The 23,011-nt window shown below is 39.8% G+C and overlaps 1 protein-coding gene across 1 annotated transcript; it reads left to right on the plus strand.

The window, feature by feature from the left end:
* The first annotated feature begins 623 nt into the window (after positions 1-623).
* On the plus strand, positions 624-19,477 carry WDR1 (WD repeat domain 1). The gene is made up of 15 exons (XM_059845164.1): positions 624-785; positions 1,062-1,183; positions 5,100-5,190; positions 7,986-8,133; positions 9,532-9,712; positions 11,501-11,578; positions 12,254-12,334; positions 12,453-12,686; positions 13,494-13,581; positions 14,429-14,585; positions 15,222-15,309; positions 16,307-16,417; positions 16,888-17,061; positions 18,181-18,325; positions 18,616-19,477. Exons 1-15 carry the CDS (start codon positions 770-772, stop codon positions 18,723-18,725), a joined length of 1,824 nt encoding a protein of 607 aa, XP_059701147.1. The 5' UTR covers positions 624-769; the 3' UTR covers positions 18,726-19,477.
* Positions 19,478-23,011: the final 3,534 nt, after the last annotated feature.

The following is a 23,011-nucleotide window of genomic DNA, read 5'->3' on the forward strand; positions in this document are numbered from 1 at the left end:
TGCGCCCCGTGCCCGCCGGTGTTCCCGCGATCCCCGCGGATATTCCCCTGCCCGTCGGTGTTCCCGTGATCCCCGCAGATATTCCCCTGCCGCCAGTGGTTCCCGTGATCCCCGCGGATGCGCCCCGTGCCCGCCGGTGTTCCCGCGATCCCCGCGGATGTGCCCCGTGCCCGCCGGTGTTCCCGCGATCCCCGCGGATGTGCCCCGTGCCCGCCGGTGTTCCCGCGATCCCCGCGGATGTGCCCCGTGCCCGCCGGGCGTTCCCGGGACAGGGCGGTGCCGACGCGCGCAGCCCCGCCCTCAGCGACCCCACCGCCGCGCACGCGCACGCACTGCCCGGGAGCGCCGCGGCGGGGAGCGGGCCCCGCGCACGCGCGGCGCGGCCGAGCCGGTCAGAGCCACCGAGTGGCGCCCGCCCGGCCCCGGCCCCGGCCTGGCCCGGCCCGGCCCGGCCCGCCCTGCGCGCAGCTCCCCGCGGGGCGGGGCCGCCTCCGAGGCCGCCCCAGCGTGGCCCCGGCGGGCCCGGCCGAGCCCACGGCATTTCCGGGGGAGGGCGCGCGGCGCGGGCTGGCGGGGAGCGGCGCGGCGCGAGCAGAGTTGACTATATATGGTCAAAGGCAGCGGAGAGCGGCGCGCGGCGCGGGCGCTTCCTGGTTCGCGCCGCGGGGCCGAGCGGGGCTGAGCGGCGGCAGCGGAGCCACAGAGCCCGGCCCGGCCGCGCCCGCCGCCCTTCCCTGCTCGAGCCTGCCGCCGCGACAAGTGGGCGAAGATGCCGTACGAAATCAGTAAGCTGGCGGGGGCGCCGGGGCGGCGAGGTGCCGGGCGGGCACGGGGCCGGGACGGGGAGCCCCGCGGGCTGCGGAGCCTGGTGCGGCCCTGCGGGATGGCGCGGAGCCGGCGGTGCCTCGCGGCCCGCTGACAGCAACAAGTGACGGCGGCTGCCGGCAGGGCTGGGCGTGTGCCGGTAGCGGGAAGGCATTAAGCGCTTTCCTTTTATTTTGATTTTTAAATTTTTCTTTTAATTATTTTTTTATCCTCTTTCTGCTTTTATTTTTCCGTAGAAAAAGTGTTCGCCAGCCTTCCACAGGTTGAACGAGGCGTTTCCAAAATTATTGGAGGTGATCCTAAGGGCAACAATTTTCTCTATACCAATGGAAAATGTGTCGTCATCAGAAACATTGATGTAATGTATCTTGATTTATTTTGTTTTCTAGTGTGAAGCTTTCGCTAAGTTTCATTTTGTCTCCCTGCCCCTCCTTTAACAGCCTGTGCTTCATTCAGTCTTGGCGATTTTAATCGAGGTCACAGATCCGTGATCAGCAGTGGGGGAATAAGTAGAGTGCATGACTCAGGCATAAAACCATAGGCAGCGACTGTAAAAACATGTAGAAAATCTCGGCTAAATGTGCAATTCTTTCCCTCTTCGCACAGGACTTAAGAGATGAGAGACTGGTATATTCTGGTTGGCCCTGTTTATCTTCTTAGGTATCACTCTTATGAAGCTGAGGGCTGTGTTTGCCTAATAAATGAACTGTTCCCTCTTTACTGTTTGGGGCCCTTATCCTGTCAGAGAAGCATGTAAATACTTGCAAACCTGTATCTTTAAACGCGTTATTCTTCAGCTTCTTTCCCCCCACCCAACCCCAACTCCAGGAATCAAAACAGTTATGAATTTCTGGACTCCATGACAAGCTGGGTGCAAGTTCTCAGCACTGCTCGCAGGGAATTTTGCTCATCGATTAAATATTAGAATGCCCCAGTTAATGTTTTCAGTAGTGTGGAGGTTTGGGTTTGTTTTTTTTCCTCTGGTGCTAACTAGAGAAATGTTAAGAGAGTCATTTGAATGATTTCTTTTCAAAGATGGCATCCCTTTGAAAAGCGTGGAGGAAATGCTGCATATTTAGGCCACTGTCTTGCTACTAGTTTTTAAAAAATAAATTTTTTTCAAAGCGATCGCTTGTTCTTTAGAAATCAAATTCTCCCCTAGGCTTACTTTCCTATTGCAGGTTTGGCCTGCAGCAGGAAGGGCTGCAGGGGGAGGGGCAGGACATACCTCTGGAATTTTTAGGTCTCCACAACAATGGGTTTGTTTATGGCTGCTCCTGTAAATCACCTTTGTAAACTGAGCTGCTTCCCTGTTTTATCTCATCATCCCCACTAAATTCAGACATTTCTTCATTGTCATGCCATAATAGATAAGTGCTACTAATAACTTAATTCCTTGCAGATTTCTTGATTGCCATCAGTTTAAAATTCATCCACTTAAAACCAAAAGTAAGCTCGCACTCTGGTTTCAGTGTGTCGGTGTAATGTCTTTGTAATAGTGTTTTGCTCTCAGTATCAAGAAAAGTTCGAGTTTCTGAAACCAGAAGCCTCAGTTAAACCCTGTAATGGCACACAGTGTGATGAGAGAAGAGGGAAGAGCCACTGCTTACATTACGGTTTCTGACCAAGTTGTGAATGCTGACCTTCTCCCTTGTACTGTCATTAATGCTCTTCTGACCCTGTTTTGGAGGTTAAATCGGAAGAGAGCAATTTGCTTTACCTGAATCAGCTCACTGAGGATTAGCCTAGTCCAAATGTGAGCCCCAGCGTGAGCTGGGGAGTGTAGGGGACACGGTGACCTGAGAACAGGCAAGGTGGGATTGTGGGAATTCAAATTCAAACTGTTTAAGCTCTCAAGGGAAGGTGAGAATGGAAGTCACGAATCCTTTGCTTTTATGGTGCAGTTCATGCTGATACGCAGATTTACCGAACTGACAAGGGAAGTTTGCTACTGTTAATAATTGACGGGTGACTACAGAATATATTGTAGCAGTAACACAAAAACTGACCAACCCCCCCTGTTCTATGGCTTTTGTGCTGGAGAATGTTGCAATTTGTAACCTGACTTGCAAGTGTGTCCACTCTTTTAAGAGCTGTGCCTTCTTTGCACCATATAGAAGCCTCTAATAGTTTGCAACAACGAAATGATATGCTGGGGGGGTCTGTGTGTAGTACCTTCACGAGCAGTTCTCCAATGAAATGGTTGTGCTCCAATTAAAAAAGAAAAAAAAAAAGAGTCATCAAAATGCAGTGATCACCTTTCTCCTTAAGTCTAAAGCTATCTAGCATTAGCTAATCAGATGAATATAGCATTCAGGGTTAATGCTTCATCTCTGAGCGTGATCTAGAGACTTCCTTTACCAATAAGTAGTTCTGGAGCAGTGCTGGAAATGCTCTCTAAGAGAGTAGTGATATTTTTTAAAGTTTCATACTTCATTAATATTTAATCTTCATGAGTCTAACACTACTTTGAAGCTTGGAACTGGAACTGCTCACTTTCATATGTGGCTCTGGTTTCAGTGTTTGACACAAGCCACATAAGCTCGCTGCTGGTTTAATCTAGGTACTACATTTGTCTCAGCTCCACTATAATTTTCTCCTTGAGTATCTTTTTAGAAGTGGCTTTTTGAGGGTTGGGCCTGATATGAAAAACATGCAAGTTAAAAAACTGATTTTACAAGCAGAAGTAATACTATTGAATAAATAATGTACAATTTGACAGCCCTAACTTACTGCCTGGTTTCTGGAATCTTTCTACCATATCTTATCTTTTTTATCTTTCATGTCACCCTTTAAGTTAGTCTCTCAGCTTGGTTTCCTGGGCTCTTGGAGATTTTTACTGTAAAATAGCACCATGCCATTAATACCAACATGCTGTAAAATATCATGCCATTAATATCAACATGCAGTGGGATTTGAGCTCCCTGACCGTAGGTGATACAGATATAGAATAGGGAAAACATTATCTTGTCTTGCTCAGATGAATCCAGTTAGACACAAAATGAAGGGGATGTGCACGGTCTAAGTGCAGATGGTTGTGACTTAAGTAGAGCTATAATGCACTCAAGCAATGCATAAAAGCAGGAATAAAAAAGAGTTCCTTTTTGCATGAGCAAGCTGAATTCTGTCTCCTGAGATGTAACAGTACTGCAACAGGAAGAACTCTTGTGAGCTGGAGACTGCTTTCTAACACAGAGGGTGTTTTAGTTTTTCCTGATTGGATGGCTGAGTCATACCATAACATCAGGTGGTTTTCTGGTTCAATTGAATAAATCTGTATTAATTATAGCAGTTAAAATGGATTTTTGTTTTGATCATATGAGTCAAGTTTCTGGAGCTGGAGCAAGCCTGTTAAACGGTTGAAAAATATTTCTAAAGGATATTAGCATTATTACTATTGTAGCAAATATACACTGTAATTGAGAGGGGTGCAGAATGACTTTTTTAAACAACTAATTTGAAAGCAGTTTTTTGCCTTGATGCCATTCTTTTTTTTTGTTTGTGTGGTGCCTCTATTGTATAACACTACTGATTTGCTGAGACACAGAGTTCATTTTATTGTCCAACCTGAAATATCTGAAATATTATGTCTGAATATCTGAATATTATGTCTGAAAACATAATTTAGACTGAAGAGATAAAATAATGATGGAGTGGCGGTGAATTTCTTTCAGAATTCCTGTACAACTCTTGATACCAAGTCTTCTGGCTTTTAAGCAGATTGCAATTATCAAGAAAGAACAGGCCGAGCACATCTCATTGGTTATTGAGTGATTTTGGGTACACGGTGTTGATTAACAGCCATGTGTTATGGTTGACTGCAGGCTTAAGTTTCATGCTTGACTACAATAGAATTTTAGATGTGTGTTGCAAAGCACAGCTCATATTTAGTATTCTACTTGAGTAACTGCTTTATCCCTGGGCTAGATCTTAAAAAAGAGAGCCTGATGCTTGGCTTCTTATTTTGGAGAGTGTTTTTCTACTGTTCAGCAGGTATTGGAGAAGAAAGGGTCCCAGCACTTCAGGCTTCCTTAAGAGGAAATCCTTTTTTGTCAGTTGTTAGAAAGTAGTGTGTTGCTTCATGGTACCAGCAGTGTTCTGCAATGTGTACTGCACTTCTCACTTTTTTAGTTGCTCAATTTAAGCTGGAAGGCAGGATTTGAGAGAAAGGAGTGCAGAGAGAAATTTTGAATTTTATTGTTGAATTTCTGATTTTATTCCTTTGAAAATGAGGAAGTACAACTTTGTAACTTTTTTTCCCCCCTTTAAAATAGAATCCTGCAATTGCTGACATCTACACTGAGCATGCCCACCAGGTTGTAGTTGCCAAGTATGCTCCTAGTGGATTCTACATAGCATCTGGAGGTAAAGTATCCATGTGCATGAGATGTGTGTGGACAGAGCTGTTAAAGTTACTGGCAAAACCACAGTAACACTTTGTGTGTGTGTGGAATATGCAGTCAAGGGGATGTGCTTCGGGGAACTTACATACGTGTCTTTGGAGGAGGAATGATTTCTGTCCTTGTTCCTCTAACCTCTTTCTCAGACAGTGAGCTTAGTGGCATTCTTGGTCTTTCTGAAATGTAGTATTTCAATAAAGAATCTGGAAATGAGCTCTAAATACTTAGTGTGATGAAGACTTGTGTAAATGCAACAGAGGGAAAAGTTATTTCTGAAATACAGCATTATTGTTTGTGATGTTAATAAACTTTGATACTTTCTAGGCAGGAGAGGGATTCTAAACAGTGTGTACTCATTTTTTTTCCTTCTTCCTGACCAAACTTGGCAACATTTATGACTTTTACTTTTTAGCATGATCTAAAAAAGCTTTCCTTGGCAAGTTAGCAGGGAAAGAGGCAGAGTCTCAGTTTTCGTGTAGTGCATATGAATCAATAGTCTGAGGATGTGTAATGTGAATTTTTGCAGTCTGAGGATGTGTAACATGATTTTTTTTGTATTATAGGAGTTTTTGACTACCAAAGAACTAAACCTTTTTTAATAGAAGCTTTTATCAAATAATTGATTTTTTTTTTCAGGAGGAATGGTGTAAAGTGAAGAGTATTGATAAATACAATACTGGAACTTGTATTTCTTTCAAAGACTTACAGCTAAAATATAGATGCCATAGTCAAATAGAAGTGCTTCGGAAGCAATTAATGTGCCCAAATAGATATATTTTTAAAGTAATACATCTGAAAATAAAACATTCTGAATATGCTCCCCTTGAAAACAAAGCACAGATTCCTGCAAAGGTCTTAGAGTGGGAGTTTCACTTTCAGCAATTTCAAGGGAGCTGTATTTTTTAAGTGTAAAATGTCCTGTTCTACTTGGTTTCAGAAAGAAAATATCAGAAAGCTATATTAAAATAAGTATTTTTGGAGTACTGGGGAACCTTTAAGAACACTGATACCAGAGCTTTTTTTTTCCCTTTTTCTCACATTCTTGTCTGAAATGGACCACAGCCAGGATTTTCTTGGCTCAGTCTTGTGTGTGGACCATGTGTCAAATTGAATACCCTCTTAAAATCCAGTTTGCATTCTGTATTCTACAAACTTGGTGCTCTAGGTTTGTGCAGCACTCAATACTCAGAATAACTATCTAATTTTTTCTTGTACTCTTTTAGATTTCCAGTCTTTTGTAAAAGAACAGTAATAGACACTGTACTAGGGAAGTATTTGGTTGATTTTTGTCGTACCCAAGTGAAAGAGTTTAGGTTGCAGTATTTCCCTTAAAAAGTGTGTTCTGTATGTCATTTATAAATAGTTTTGTGATACTGCTGAGCATGGGGTCTGAAGATAGATGACCACGCTGTTTAAGCTGTTTCTAAGTATAACATGTAAGATTCATTTCTCTATCTATAAATCTGCATTAGCCATGCAGCCTGCATTAATGCTTCATGAGACAGACCTTTGGCATTATGGTTTTGGCTTTTATGGTAATTTCTCTTATTGCAGTCATAGCACATGTAATAATGGGATGTACTGCAAAGTTGAAGCTCTGTGACTTATCTGTTAATAGATGGAGAAAACAATTAGATTGTAAAACTCTGCTTCAATAACAAATTCTCGTTATAAAGTTCTGAATCTGTCCTTTTAGCAGAAGTGAAGAAGATCAGTCTGTGACCAGGTCCAAAAGATGCAGGGTGGCTGTATGTTTAAATTTAATTGTAAAGATGCACCACTAAATGCTGAACAGAATTTAAGCATTCTGCTGAGGTGAAAGATGCATTTCTTAGCACGTGGTTTATTCTAAAACAGTGACTTTTTTGAAGGGTACAATACACACAGACTTTGCTATGTGGATTTCATTAGAGATGTGTAAATTTGTCTGTGTATAGAACAATTCCTCTGGTTACAATCCTGACAATCCTGCACCACAGTAATTGCTCTGAATAGCTCTTGGGTTTTACAATACTCAGTGGAAACAGTGACCTAGGGACCTTTCATTATCTCAAGTCTTGAATTGTTAACTGCTTGTGCCATGTCTGCTGCTTTTGACGTTACTGTTCCTGAATGTTCTGTTGCATTCCTGTATAGTATTCCAGATAGTGCAGGCATCCACACCATTAAGTGTGTACATGCTTCTGTATAGAAAAAGTACACTGATGTGCATGAATTGAGTTCTGTGGGCAGAAATCTTTGTACATTACATATGCCTGGTATTTGTGTGCAAAACAGGTCTCCTTTGAAGGTACCAGTTGTAGTGCATCAGCCACTGTCCACTGCACTGCTCCCTTCTTGTAGGTGTAGGGGGGCTTACTTCCCAGTGAAGGGTCAGTGAGCTGTCTTGTAGCTGCTGGGCAGGGGGGCTGGGCTGGCTTGTTCTTTGTGTAGCAGATACTTATCACATACCAGCTGATAACATTAAAGTTCCTACTCTCTTATTGTGCAGTTTTTTCATGTGTCTGCAAATGCTTTCTCAGTCTGTTGCATTTGGTGCTGCATGGCTTGAATGTTAGTATCTGGTTAAAAACCTAATTTATTGAAATGGATATAGTCTTCAGGATTCCTAAATAAAGAGATTTGTAGTAGTAATAGGGTAAGGTAGTAGGTCCCTAGTACAAGTCTTCAGTGTAGCTGAAAATCTGTACTCTGGCAGATTGATGAGTCATGTGACTGAGTCATGCTGGAACAATAGTTATATTCTGTTTATTATGGCAGATGTCTCTGGAAAGCTAAGAATCTGGGATACTACACAGAAGGAACACCTACTGAAGTATGAGTATCAGCCATTTGCAGGAAAAATAAAGGACCTTGCATGGACTGAAGACAGCAAGAGAATTGCTGTGGTTGGAGAAGGAAGGGAAAAGTGAGTAATTCTTCTATGTTTGTGTTTATACATACATACATGCATTTACTGTAAACCTTTGCATCCTTACATCCTTGCAGAAAGCTTTTAATTCTTCAATGGAATGAAGTAGTTGCATTTTCCCTGTCTTGACTTCAAGTTGTGGTGTTCTGCAGCAATGTTTTCTAAGTAGTGTTTGACAGCTTTAAATTAGTTGGAAAATACAATTCTGTTACAATTGATTAGTTTAAAATTTGTATGGGACTTGTTTCTTAGAGGTAGGTGGGTATTACTTTCAAGGATAGCTGTTTGGTGGGGTTTTTTTTGCCAAATTCTGATAGGGTAGGAATGGGAAAGGATTTTTTTTTTTTCCCCCCTCTTCCTTCACTTATTGGACTCATGGTGTTATTTAGTTGATAGAATAAGAGTTAAAAAAAGGTCTATCTGAATTTTCTCCTTTGGTAACATGTCTGTATTTTTAGGTTTTATTGTGGTTGTTTAATGAAAGGACAGCAAGCAGTTGTCCTTTACCTGACTAAATGAGATGCCGATTTAGGTTTGTGTCGTCCATTTAATGTTCAAAAACTGTGAGAACTTATAAAGCAGAGTCCAGACCAGGTAGTCTTATGTCTAAAGGGCTGAAAAATATCATATGGTGCTGTTCCCTAGTCCCCTGCACCATTCTGTAATCCCTGTCATGTACTGTGTCCTTGAAAGAGACTCTTTGTCCTCCGTTGCTCCCTCTGCCTCATCTCCCGTGGGTAGATACAATGTGAGTTTGCTCTCCTTTTTCAAAAACATGGCCAGCTTCCTGTTAGGTGAATGCACTTTCAGTCTAGACTATTGTTGAAGGGATTCTAAAGAAGGCCTTTCGAATAGCAATGCTCTGGCAGTTTAGTGCCTCAGTATTGATTATACTTTTTTTTTTTTAAGTGATTTTAGAACAAGGATTGTCAAAAAAGCTTTTACAAATATTATTACTTAAAGGTTTAAGGAAGAAGAGTTTTAAAAGTGATGGTACCCAATCTAGGCTATATAGTCAGAAAACTGTGATCCAATGTCATTGTTATCCCAGCTTTCTGCAGTCTGTGTTGTGGCTAGGCAGATGGAGTAATTTATTGCTTTCTTTTAAAAACCAACAGTCTTAGTGAGGAATATACATTGGATCTCTGAATTTTAGAAGCTTTATATGCAAAACCTGATTGTCCCCTTCAGCAAATGTCTCCAGCTGAAGATTAGAATCTAACCAGCAAGATCTCAAATAGCCTTCAGGGAACTATGATGCGCTTGCATGAGATTAATGAGATGACCTAATTTCTTTTCTTTGAGTGCACTCAAATCTGCAGTTTGCAGATGTTCAAGGAGTTAATCTATGTGTAACTTTTATGAATTGTAGTTATTGTGTGCTATTCTTGCTAGATTTGGAGCTGTGTTCCTGTGGGATAGTGGCTCTTCTGTTGGTGAGATTACTGGGCACAATAAGGTGATCAACAGCGTGGACATGAAACAAACGAGACCATATCGGCTGGCAACCGGCAGTGATGACAACTGTGCTGCCTTCTTTGAGGGACCTCCATTCAAGTTCAAGTTTACACTAAGTGTGAGTTGAAGTTTAGATGTGGCTCTGTTGTTAAACTGTGCAGTTTCCGCCAAGCTTGCAGTTCTTATCACAACTAGCTGTTATAACAGAAGTTCTCAGTTCCCCCCTTTGAAGCACCGCTGGTGTCAAGTGGCTTTACCAAAACCACGTATAACTAAATGTTTGTTTCAGGCCAAGAAAACCAAAATAAATTGTTGGTTGAAAAGAGAACCTGAAACAGTTTTTCCAATATTCTTTTTTCATTGTCACTAAGCTATGGAAGGGATGAAGTGGGCTATTTTGTTGGCTCTATTGATGCTTTCAGAGCTCTGTTTCCCAGTGCAGATGTATGTAGAATTTCTTGAAGGTTTCCAAGGGACATGATTCAAGAAATGTGGTGATTTTAATGTAATTTTCCAGTCTAATAAAGGGTGCTCAAACCTGAAATCCCAGGGCCACTTAGATGTTTGAAACCATAACTTGGTTTCTATTTCATGAATGGATATGTAACTTGTGTGGTCAGTTTTCTGGTTCTGTGTTCCTTTTAACTTTGTTTCTTATTCTACTTGTAACAATCCCTTACATGAAACAAAGGCTAGAACTACTGCAGGGAAGGTATTCATTGTTGCTTAAGGCCAAGGAAAATAAAAAGCCACAAGCTTCTGCAGCTGCTTTGATGGCAGGAGATCTCTTGCCTCAAAAAAACTACTGTAAAGATACTGGATGCTATTGCAGTAATATATTCAAAATGTTTAGTTTGTATTTTAATTTTAAAAACAGTGTAGTAGGCCTTTTATTTTCTTACACATGAGCCTTGAGTAGTCTTCATATGCTGACTTTAGTAAGGATTCCATTCCAATTCTAGAAAAGGAATTGTTTTGAGCTCTACGATCCAATGAAATGATGTTAGTTGCCTAATATATTTCTGAACTTAAGCTGATACTTGCATTTTGCTAAGCTGGTTCTTTTAGAACTCTGAAGTCCAAATTGCTCACCAGTGCTGCTTAGCCTGGTATGTGATGCAGTCTTCTTTTTAAAGTGATATTTTGGTTGATATATGGTATTCTGGTATGGGGTGTTATATGGTTTAAATTAGAGCCTGCAGTATCATCGGGGGAAAAAAGGTATAGTTGGTGAAAGTAGGTTAGAACCTGCCTTCCATATTACTAAAAATAGTCTTCCAAATCTCTCTGCATGGGAGCTTTGGCCTCATTGTGGTGCTTTCCTATTTAAGATGTGTTTTTTAGTTTGCATGGTTTGAATAGTCTCCTACTTGTAAATAGTCTATTTGGGGAGCATACATCAGTCTTGCCTCATTACTTCACAGAACTACCACTAATGCAGTCTCCCAGGAATGGAATTTTAGTAAAATAGTAACTTATTCCTCATGCCTCTGCTTTTTTTTTTTTTCTTTGCAATAAGAAAGATAAAATACTCTGGTGTGTATAAAATCACCGTGCAGTGAAGCGAGAGTTGAAATCTAAGGAATGTTGTAGAAGAAGTCAGTCACCACTGGGAAAAAATCTCATGTTTGTAGGCTGCATCTGAATTTTTTACTACTGATTCCTGAAACTGGGTAATCATTCTTCTGGTTTGCACTGAGTTGTTTTAACTACATCAGTAATGATGTCACAGTATCTTTCCTGGGTGTTCTTGGCCCTATGATTCTCTTCAGATAGAAGCTAAACTTGCCTCATAGCAATTCTCTACATGGTTCATATGTAAGAGAACTTCATTGTTACTAGATTGTCTTCTGTGTAAAATGGTCTCTTCTTTTTTTGTTTGCTGATTCTTACTTTTTTCCTACAGGACCATACACGGTTTGTGAACTGCGTGAGGTTTTCTCCTGATGGGAACAGATTTGCTACAGCTAGTGCAGATGGGCAGGTAAAACACAAGGGACTCTTTTAATACTGACCTTAGCATGAAAAGATTTTCTTGTGCATTTTGGGAGTAGGATTAGTATTGTAAAATCCATGTTGCTTCTTTTTTATGCCACAAGTTTAAACTTTTAACTATCCTCCTGTAAATCTGTAATAAGTGATAAGTGGTAATAACCAGACTATTCTTACTTGGGTTTTTCCCCATTCCATCTCCCTACTATCCTCTTACAAGTTATTTTGGCAGGAACATGTTGGGCTTTTGGAATATATATATTCTGATCCTGAGAGGTCTGGCTGAAATCTTGAATTCCTGGATAGCAATCCAGTTCCATGTGTACTCCCTACTGATAAGGGCAGGGTGACAACAACTATTTTACCATAGGTAGCTTGTCCTTCTCAGAGGGTAGACTCCCATGACAGTAGTGCTAAGCAGCTGTCATCACAGTAGTAGTCAAAACTGTAACATTTTCCAGAATTTCAAATGTCTGGATCCAAAGTACAGGGGACTTACTGTAATTATTTACAATTTTCATCTTAGTTATTTAGTCTTAATTATTTAGTGCAGCATAGCTTGTGCCTCTCCTTAAGAAGGACTCTAGTGTATCAAAATATCAGATACTCTCTTGGGGTTTTTTCTGTTACTGCTTTTCCCTTTAAGTTGTCTTTGTGCTCTTTTAAGATTTTTGTCTATGATGGGAAGACTGGAGAGAAAGTGTGTGCTCTTGGTGGAGGCAAAGCACATGATGGAGGTATTTATGCTGTAAGTATCACTTCATTTGTGCAGATGATCTGTAGTGTTTCATTACCCAGTTAATGAACTGCAAAGTCTTGGATTAATAAATGCATTTACTGTCTTGTGGTGACATTTGTTTTTACAGATTAGTTGGAGCCCTGACAGTAGTCAGTTGCTTTCTGCTTCTGGAGATAAAACTGCTAAAATCTGGGATGTTGGTGCTAATTCTATTGTAAATACTTTTAACATGGGATCAAACGTGTTGGATCAGCAGCTGGGTTGCTTGTGGCAGAAAGACCACTTACTGACTATCTCCCTGTCTGGCTATATCAATTATTTGGACAAGAACAATCCAAATAAGCCTTTACGTGTCATAAAGGTAGGTTAAAGTTCTGTTACTGCAATAAATGACTCAGTGATTGAAGTTGTAAAGATGGAATTGTAAGCTATTGTAAAGTAGCTATTGAAAAATAGCTTTTTAAAATTAGCATTGCCAAATGAGCTGTATGTGACTGTTTCTTGAATCAAGAAGTTATTCCTTATGTGGGTGAGACTGTGCTTTGTGCAAATACCCAGACTGATTATTTCATTTTAATTAATGTTATTGACTTATCTTTTGTTGCAGCTTTAAGCATTCTTGAGATGAGAAAAGAAATACAGCATAGATAGAAAACTACCACATATGTCTCCTTCTTCCAGAGCTAGTGTATTGTGGACAAGGTGATTAGGGTTACCATGCAATTGAACTTTATTTTAGGATTTAAAGAGTTCACTGACACTAGACACTCTCTCATGGGAACTTACATTTTTACATGAACTAGAAACAATGTCCCAGATTTTTACCATCACTGCTATAATTCTGGAAGTTGGTGTGGGTACATGACCATATTTAGTCCTCTTCCCTGAATCATAAAGTGCCTGAAAAGCAGTGATGAAAAGGCTGCGAAAGTATTTTGGCTCATCAGGCTAATAAGGACATCCATGGTGCTTATTGTGTCACATCAAGGACGTAGCAATAGCAGTGCTATGACAGTTAAAGGGCTGTAAAATAGTGGGTTTTATACTGGGTGACTTTCAATGCTTGTGAATAGCATGTTATTTTCTGAATAACCTATCATTCTTCTCAAATAGGTGTATGTATATGTTAAAAATTGCTCATCACTAATTATTTATGTCCCATTCACAGGGTCATAGTAAATCAATTCAGTGTCTTACGGTGCACAAAAATGGTGGAAAGTCCTATATTTACTCTGGAAGTAATGATGGTCATATTAATATCCTTTGAATGATAGTGCTACTTGTTCTAGTCTTATAGTCTGATATGAGAGCTCATTAGGAAAGGTGAAAAAAAAAAGCTTTGCCAATGACAAAGTTTATTGGACACAAGTGAATATTTTGTCTAAAGTTTATTTTGCCTTCTCCTAATACCTCTTTTAATAGCTGCCTTCACACTTTCCTGCTAAATATAAGCCAACTCTTAATTTTCAGTTGGAGAAGCAAGTAAATATTAAGTTAGCCTCTTGTAACATCAAGAAACAGCAATACATATTTTCCACTTATGACAAAATATGCAGAAAGATATATTTTCAGCATTCTGAAGCTTATAGTTACAGCTACAGTCCTTTTTCCTGCCTTTAAAATGGTGTCATTTTGGCATAAACTTGTATAGATATAGGTCCTGTTTCTTTCCAGACCACTAATAGTGTGGGTAGTTCACATGATGTTACCATGTAAAACGAGGGAAAGCCAGTGTTAGAGCTAGGGCTTCTATCTAAAATTCTTAAAAACATATTTTCTAGTCTCAGACCTAATGCCAATTACTCCAGTATTTGCTGCTGTTTGTGGTAGATCATTTAGCTCACTACAGAATATCAGAGTTTCACTTAATAAATATTATAAGGTTGCCCATGGAGCTTATAGAGTCTCCATCCCTAGAGGTACTCAAAACCTTACAGAGCCCTGCAGCCTGTTGTAGCTGACACCAATTGGAGCAGCAGGCTGGACTAAATCTCAAGAGGTCTCTTCTAATCTTGTTAGCTGTTCTCTCAATTGTGTAACTTTTTATGGTGTAGAATCTGACTGCACCACTATCTTCAAATGTTCCTTAATTCTATTATGCACATTATTGGGATTCTGAAACTGGAGAGAATGATGGTTTTTCTGGGAAAGGCCACACAAACCAGGTTTCTAGAATGGCAGTGGATGAAATGGACCAGCTGGTCACCTGCAGTATGGATGACACTGTGCGCTACACCAACCTTAGCAAGAGAGATTACAGGTTAGTTAAAATGTGGCCCTTTATTGCACTACCATTGTTTTACAGCAAGAGTGCTGTTGATCTTGTATGGTAAATATAAATGCTGGAGTTTATTTAGGTTTTATGTTACCATGGAAACTGTAGAAATGATTGCTATACCAACCTTGTGCTTTTTTCTGACAATGAGAAATGCATCCCAGGCTTTTCAATTTATTTCATCCCTTTCATGGGTTAATTGGAGACTGTCTTGTATTGGGTGACTTACTTAGGGGCTTTGGAAAGGTATTTGCTTTGTCATTCATAAATACTCAGGGGTAGTGGAGATAAAGTGGTTAGGAGGAGTGGGACACTGTTTCTTCATGGAAACCAGAATTTAGAGAATTCTGTTAAGATAATTTAGTTAGTTTAAAAATTAAACTGTCGTATAGTAACATTGACTTTAATTTTAAAGGTGTACTACCTGATCAAGATAGTAAAGCTTTAAACACAAAAAAATAGGAAACTGCCAATTAGTCGATGAGAAAATTTAAGTTATGCATGTTCTTGATGATTACTGGGTGATCATTTGAATGGGCAATTTAAAATAATGGTAGTCATGGAATAATTTCTTCCTGCTTTGTCCTTCCTGCTTCTTCACCTTGGCACATCCTCGTCCAGTGGCCAGGATGCTGTGAAAATGGATGTTCAGCCAAAATGTTTAGCTGTGGGTCCTGGTGGTTATACCGTAGTTTTATGCATTGGACAAGTAAGTATTACCATGTGGATTATCAACTATTGCTGTGTTAATAATGCCATATATGGTAACACTTAACTATTTTGTGTGGTTATTACCTTGCACATCTGTGGAATTTCCTAATAAGACCTATAGGGAACATAATTCAGCAGGATACTTGATAACTCTTGTCTTTTTGCATCCTGTACCAATTTCAGAAATTTAAAATTTAAATTTCAGAAAGTCCCTTGTGTGGATGCTTCTGTGTTTGTTATCAATGCATCTTTGTGCTGGAAGGTTAAACCTCAGAATCATGCTCATGCCAGATCTGTTCAGTGACACAGTTTTGGCAAAAGGATGTATTTATCCTGCTTTTTTTTTTTTTTTTTGCAATTAATCCAATTAGCTAGTGTTGTTGTACAGCATAAGCAGCTCTAGCTCACGTGCCACTAGTATGCAGATCACAGAAGACTGAGACATTGCACTGACACTCTCTTGAATCAAAACATTAACTTCTAATGATTTATGCTTTCTTCATGGGTGCTGGTTTTGTGTTTATAACATTTGATAGTGTTGTCCAAACCTATTTTCATGTGAATTATAACCATAGCATAGAACTGGATAGGAAATAGCATTTAAGGTCTAAGACTGCAGCATTAACTTGCTACTAATTTGGTCCTGTCTCCCTCTCTTTAACCATGAATGAGGAAGGGAGTAAGCATTGCTAAAAATACTGGTTTGTCCATGTTTATTTCATGTTCAAACCAAGTGAAGTAGAGCTGAAGGCAGTGGAGAATGCCCTACGCTATGTAATTTAGAACACAGGAGTACTGCAGTACAGCAGATTAGTCACCACATGTAGACATTTCTTTTTTTTTTTTTTTTTTTTAAAGAATGAAACTGTTCCGTTAGGATGAGAATACAATAAACATCTGAGTAACTAGAGGGAATTTGTATTTATGACTAAAGTAATAGTTTTTATATTAGGTACTTTGAAAAAGAGTCTTAGTTTCTGGTTTTCTGCTTACAGATTGTCTTGATGAAAGATAAGAAAAAATGTTTTGCAATTGATGACCTTGGCTATGAGCCAGAAGCTGTAGCCATTCACCCCACAGGAAGTACAGCAGCAGTGGGAGGAGCGGTAAGGTTGCACTTCCTAAAACTGAACTACTTTGAACACTGGAGCAAGTAATAGAAGTATTTAATAATAGTAAGTGTGTTGTGTTGAGAAATGGTAGGAGACAATTTGTAACAACATCAGGATTGTTGAAGTGTGTGTATTTGGTGTTCCTGGGCTTTCATTCCCTAGGTTCTGCCACAATTGTGACCTAAAGTCTATTTCACTTCTTTTTGAATTGAATTTTTTTTCCTGTATTTGTTGGTTTTGAAATTGCCAAATTGTTTTTATCAGTGTGTTATTGAAGTTGGCAAATTATAGAAAATAGGGGTTTTTCCACACTTGATGGATTGTAACCAGCATAAATGACAGGTTATCTAGCCTTTTCTTAACATAAGCACTACCAGACAGAATTAATGCAAAAAATTTCAGGAACTCCTCTTTTTATTGTAAAATGATTCTTCTACCTTTTCTCCTTTGCTATTAATTTGCAGGATGGGAATGTCCATTTGTATTCAATCCAAGGAACCTCTTTGAAAAGTGATGATAAAACTTTGGAAGCTAAAGGTCCTGTTACTGACCTGGCATATTCTCACGATGGTGCCTTTCTTGCAGTCTGTGATGCAAATAAAGTTGTCACTGTCTTTAGTGTTGCTGATGGCTATGCGGTAAGAACTGTTGTAACAGAGAGTTGTCTTTGTTTAAAAGCAGACTGACACCCCATGATTAAGTCTGTTGTAGCTGCTTAATTGTAAATCATTGATGCAAATTTGATGTTTCTGTGACTGTCTGTTTACCTGCTATTTAGGGCTAGTACTGGTATTTACAGCAGCCTATGTGAACCCTCCAGATGGTAAGAGTAGTTGAGGAAACGTGCAGCATGGGTTGGCTGCTGGGAAAGCACTGAAATCCATCTAATAACAAATACATAATTAAGATAGATAGGGAAGGAGCTGGATTTCCACAGGGAAATACAAAAGTTTTTTCCATAGTTAAATTTTCCATAGTTAAATACAAAAAGTTCCTTCGGATCTGCCAAACCACTAGTTGGTTTGTTTGGGATTTTTAAAGGAAATAATAAAATACATGCCATGTCTGTTAGACAATTTGTGTGTATTTTTGTAAAATGGACAAGAATGTAGTTTGATAAGAATCTTGCAATACAATAAAATTCAATTACACAAATAAAGCAGACTTGGCAATGAAATTCTGCTAGCTCTGGCGCACAGTTCCATGGTAAGGATTAAGCTATGAAAGGGACATGCTAGGACAGGGAATCTTGCTTTACCTGCCAATCTACTGTCTTTTAACTCAAAACCAAAAAATGGGTAATTTCCACTTTTCTGCCCAAGCAGTAGGTGCATGTCAGCCTGCAAACTCCTTAAACTTTGACTAAAATAACACTGAAGTAAGAACACAGGATGGCTTTCCACAAAAAACATTTCATTTTCCAAGTAAAGATTGAAATAATTTTGCCTTGTGAAACATCTGTGGGGTTATTTTAGAAGCCTCTAAATTGCATATGCCCTTAACATATCAAGCTTTCACAGAAAAATGTCTTAGTAGTTTTTTTTAACAAAGGGGGTTTGTATTTTATTGGCCTACTAAGTATTTAGATAAATCAAAGTGGTGGCTTCATTTTTACTTACTGCATCCATCTGCATCTGAGATGTACATTGTCTGGAGTCGAGCAGTAGCTTGTTCTGATGCTGCACATTGAAAGCTAGTGATTTCCTGAAGCAGCTGTAACTATTGGAATAACCCTTGTCTCCCTAATTTTCAAATAGGAGCATAATGTCTTTTATGGACACCATGCAAAAGTTGTTTGCATTGCATGGTCACCAGACAATGAACACTTTGCTTCTGGAGGCATGGACATGATGGTGTATGTTTGGACTGTGAGTGATCCAGAGACCAGAGTCAAGATACCAGGTATGTTTTCTTCAACATACTACTTTTGAAAGTTGTTAATAGTTCGTGAGATGCCACACTGTTTTGTAGATTAATGGTAAGCAGGCTTTGAATGTTCTCAAAGTAATTTAGCCTTTGTTAATCTCTATCTAGCCACACTAGCTGAAAAGTTCTTCTGTTATTTTCGCAGTCACTTTTAAAATCCAGCACTAGTATTTAATCCAGCTAAAAATCATATTTGGAATATGATGAAGTTATCTTGTCAACCCAGCCTTCCTAACTCTTTTCTGTTACTTTGCACTGTGATACAGATGCTCACAGACTACATCATGTAAGCGGTTTGGCGTGGCTGGATGAACATACTCTGGTAACAACATCCCATGATGCTTCTGTTAAAGAGTGGTCTATCTCCTACAACTGAAATAAGCCCCCTCTTTGGAAGGACCTAATCAGGGACTAGAACTACTGCAGTGGAACATAGCATTTCTTTTAAAAAAATCTGTATTGGCCTCTGGGTCTGCTGTCATATCCTCATATCTTTACAGGGTGTTCATATCTGTAATTAAATGTACTTTGAAAGCTTTAGCGAATAACAGTTTGCACATGAAAAGCACTTAAATTATGTCTGGAGCTTAACCTTTGTGCTGAACATTCCAGAGGCAACAGCCAAACAAGTTGGTGTGCAAGGTTCAGGCGCGAAAGATTCAAACTCAATCAGTTGTTCTTTTCTAACCAAGAAACAGACTGTACAGCATGAGAGTAATACTTCTCATTTTTTCTAATTACAGAACATTTCTGTACTAACAGTCATAGTAAGAGTATTTAGTTGTGGTCTGAAACCAATCAAGCTGTGTGCAGCTACTGTATATTGCTTTGCTTCTCTATACTGCACCAAACTGTTGCCTCAGATTTTCTCCTCCAGATAAGAAGATGGGGTACATACATAATAAACTTTTTATGTATTTCATGTCAAATCTTTGTGGTTTATTTTAAGGTGGAAGTGTGGGATTTTAATGTACTTACTGTTGTGGGTATAATGTTTACAAATAATCATTGTGGCAACTTGTTGCTTCAGAAACACAATTGTTACTTCCATGAATTAAGTCTTGTCATTTCAGTGTCAGAGAAAAGAAATCATTCTGTTTTAAAGATTAAAGATATTTTCTGTTTGAAGGAGAAGCATGTTATTGTTTTAAAAAATGCAGTACTTCTACCACCTTTTGGAAAATACAGGAATTAAACAAAGTGAAGTGTTGTTATGACTTAAAGTGATTTTTGAGAAGATGGTGTTTGCTCAGTAAGTTTTATGCCTTTGCATGTGCAGAACAGTTGCATGAAAGCATTACCTCATGCGAAGAGATCCTGATGTTGTGTTTAGTTCCCTTCTCACACTCCACAATAGATTTAAGTGATTTGAAGCTAGCAGTCCAACAAGGGTGGAGGAGGACACTCTGATGCAAAGTAGTAGGAAGATTTGTCAAAGTAGTAGGAAGATTTGTTACCATCTCTGATGGCCAAAAAGGGTTGTTGCTGTCTAGAACCTTGAAAGACTTAAAAAATTTTCTCTGCTAAGTCTCTACCACCACCACCACCACCACCTTTCCAGTTGTCTTTGGATTTTATTAAGCTTTCCTTTCTGTGTGGACTCGTGTGTTTTTTTACCAATCATATTTCTAATGACACTAATTATACAGCAAATAAAATGCTTTTGCTGCTTCTCATACTGTGGCCTATTGCTCAATTGCTAAAAAAAAATTGCCTTACAAAAATGAAATGTTGGTGAAACATCTTTTGAAAAGGAAAAAAAATGTTTATTTATTTTTAGGAGTGATGATCAGAATGTCTACTAGCCTGCAAGCCAACATCTATAGTGGAACAGTTGACATAGATTTTTATTTTTTTCTTGTAAGAAGTGGGATATTTTGCACCATAGTTTCTTTGTGTTTGCTGTGTCTCTCTATTAGCAGTTTTGCATGTTATTCTTACTAACAATGCAAGGACAAGAGAAGTTTTGGAAAAGGATGTGTTTGATGTTTGGTTTAAGGTCCAAATGAGCAAGGTTTTCTCAGTGTTCACCTCCTAAAACTTGTTCTGCTGTTGCATAGGGACTGGCACAGCAAGCAGTTCTTCCATTGTTCATGAGTCTGATCTGGAAGAGTTGCTGTTGAACTGCTTAGTGGGTTCCTGAGGTAGTTGAATCCCTGTCATTTAAGTAATTGTAAGGGGGAAGGGAGGAGGAGTTAAGCAGTTGCCAGAGCTTGTGCACTGTGCCTGAAAGGTGATGTGTAGGATGGGCTATTTTTTGATTCCTCGAAGACCTCGTAGTACTGCTCCTGTGGAATGCCTGTTAGCCAGAGCCCCTGCCTTGTGTTGTGTCTTTGGACAGCAGTGAGGTGACTGCTTGTGCTTCAGCTTCCACTGGGTTTGTTTATTGGCATATGGCCTGAGCTTCTAATTCCTTAAGAGCTAATATGGTCTTTGTAGTTGGCTAGCAAATCCTGACTAGAAAACTCAAAATATACTTTGCTGTTGGACCAAATGTCTTAGCACAGGTTCATTGTTGATCCAGTGTACACAGACCACAAACTGATTTAAGGAGTCTGGCTGTACTGCTCTGAATCTGGCCCCTACATTACTTCTGTTTGCCCCAGACTGCAACTGTCTTGGGCTAAACTCAAACCCCTTGGCCTGCCCTTAAACAGAGAAGCAGGAAAAAAAGACAGGATGGTCTGTAGAGATTGTAGTGACTTCAAAAGGAAATGTTCATACTTGACATGAATATGAAATCAGGCTCAGAGGATGCAAATTAAGAAAGAAAGAAAAAAAAAAAAAACAACAACCAACCCCATACCTTACAAAAACCTCAAAGCGTCTTAAATAGTTGTATTCTAATATTAGTTCAAGCATAGCTCCTCAAGCCCCCTTATTCTTGAAGGCTTCTGTTATAAACTTGAACATGCTTTTGAGCCCCTCCTGGCAGTTACTGGAAAGCTGGATTCACTTCACCATGATTGGCACTTTGCCTGCTTTACAGTGAAAATGCAGCTTAATTAGGCCAGGGGTAGATTTGGAGAACTAATGTGACCAGTAATTCCTCACAAGGCTGTAATGCAGGCATTCCTCTCCCCTCCCCCTTTTAACTGTGATTTAATCCTGCCTGCCTGTTCCATTTCTGCCACGCTTGTACAGCACATTGGCCTTCCAAGAAGCTGCTCTGTACAGTCAGCCAGAAATTTACCAGCAGCTGTTGTGTGGAGTATCAGCAAATCCTAAATGCAAGTCTTTAATTGGCAATTGGTAGAGGGGAAAGATAAAGGGCATCACTGATCTATTTGGAGATGGAGGTTGCTTGTTTTGTTGCACACAATAGAATTATGGATAGATGTTCTGACACCTCTGTTCCTCTGCCAAATGCTTTTGCTCTTAACAATTAGAATTCCTCAGACTGAGAGTAGCAGCCTTAAAATCTTAATTACATGAATATTTTTCTGAAGCAAAATACCAAAGATGTAGAATCCTTCAAGCTGGAACTGATTTTTATTTTTTGAGGTACATTTCTAAGCAGAGAACCCAGTATGTCACTGCAGATACTGTTTCATGGTTGTGGCACAAGAAAGGATTTGCTGATAAAAACTGTTCCCTACAGTAAATTTAGCCATGCCTATCTCTGTGGTGAAAGTACAGAGGAGAAGAAGGTGCCTCCAGTGGGCCTGGGAGCAGAATTATGCAGTTAACTGGCTGGGCTGAGAACAAGTCACAAGTTCATATACATACAGCGGATGTTTGTTCTGGAGGTGCAAAGCTTCCCGGAGAGACTTGGGAATGAAGCTAAGCAGCTCAAGAATCATAGAATGTCTCAGTTTGGAAGGGACCCATAACAATCATCAGACTGCAATGAATAAATGTGTGTGTTTTGCATACTAAAGGCAGATGGTTTGTTTGAAATACCAATATTTTTACTGACAGGAATGAAGTCTGTTACACCAATTGATAGACGTGTTGGTGGAAGGACCCTAAAGGCCTCATCTCAAGTATGATGTAAGGCTATGGGCAATACTAGAGCAGGTCAGCTTTGTTCTGTTTTCTAATCAAGTCTTAAGAAACTGAAAAGGATGGAGATCATGCAGCCTCTTTGAGTAATCTGTTCCACTTCAGTTTCTCCTAATGTCCAGTCTGAGACTCCAAGCTGTATTGTGTGACCACACATTTATATTATCTGTTACTAGCAGGAGAAGGTTGAAAACTATGCCCTTGGTATTATACTCCTGGAATATTTTCTCTGTTACCTGCTGGCCCCTAGCTGGATGTTAAATTGTTGACTTCTTCCAGCCCACACACCTCAGCTTCTAGAGAAAGCTGTTGTGGGAGGTGTTGTCTGAGGCCCAGATGTGCTGCATCACCTCCCTCACCTCATCAGCCTTGCTAGCAGCAGTGAGATGGAGAATTATCAAGTGGTCAAGTCTCATTTGCCTGTGACAAGTCCATGTTGGTTATTCCTTTGTCCTGCAAGTATTTAGGATTAAATTCCAAGGGGAGTGTACCTTCATTGCTCTGGAGGCTGCAGTGGAAGCAAGCAAGATCCTGTTCCTTGGGTCTTCTTTTTATTCAGAGTTGAGGTATTTTTCCAGTGATCAGAGCCCTCTCATGATAAACATGGTTTGTTTCATGTATGATATTTTAACTATCTCATAATCATGTGGGCCAACC

This window comes from Haemorhous mexicanus, chromosome 4 (assembly GCF_027477595.1).
Source record: "Haemorhous mexicanus isolate bHaeMex1 chromosome 4, bHaeMex1.pri, whole genome shotgun sequence".
NCBI classification, from domain to species: Eukaryota; Metazoa; Chordata; class Aves; order Passeriformes; family Fringillidae; genus Haemorhous; species Haemorhous mexicanus.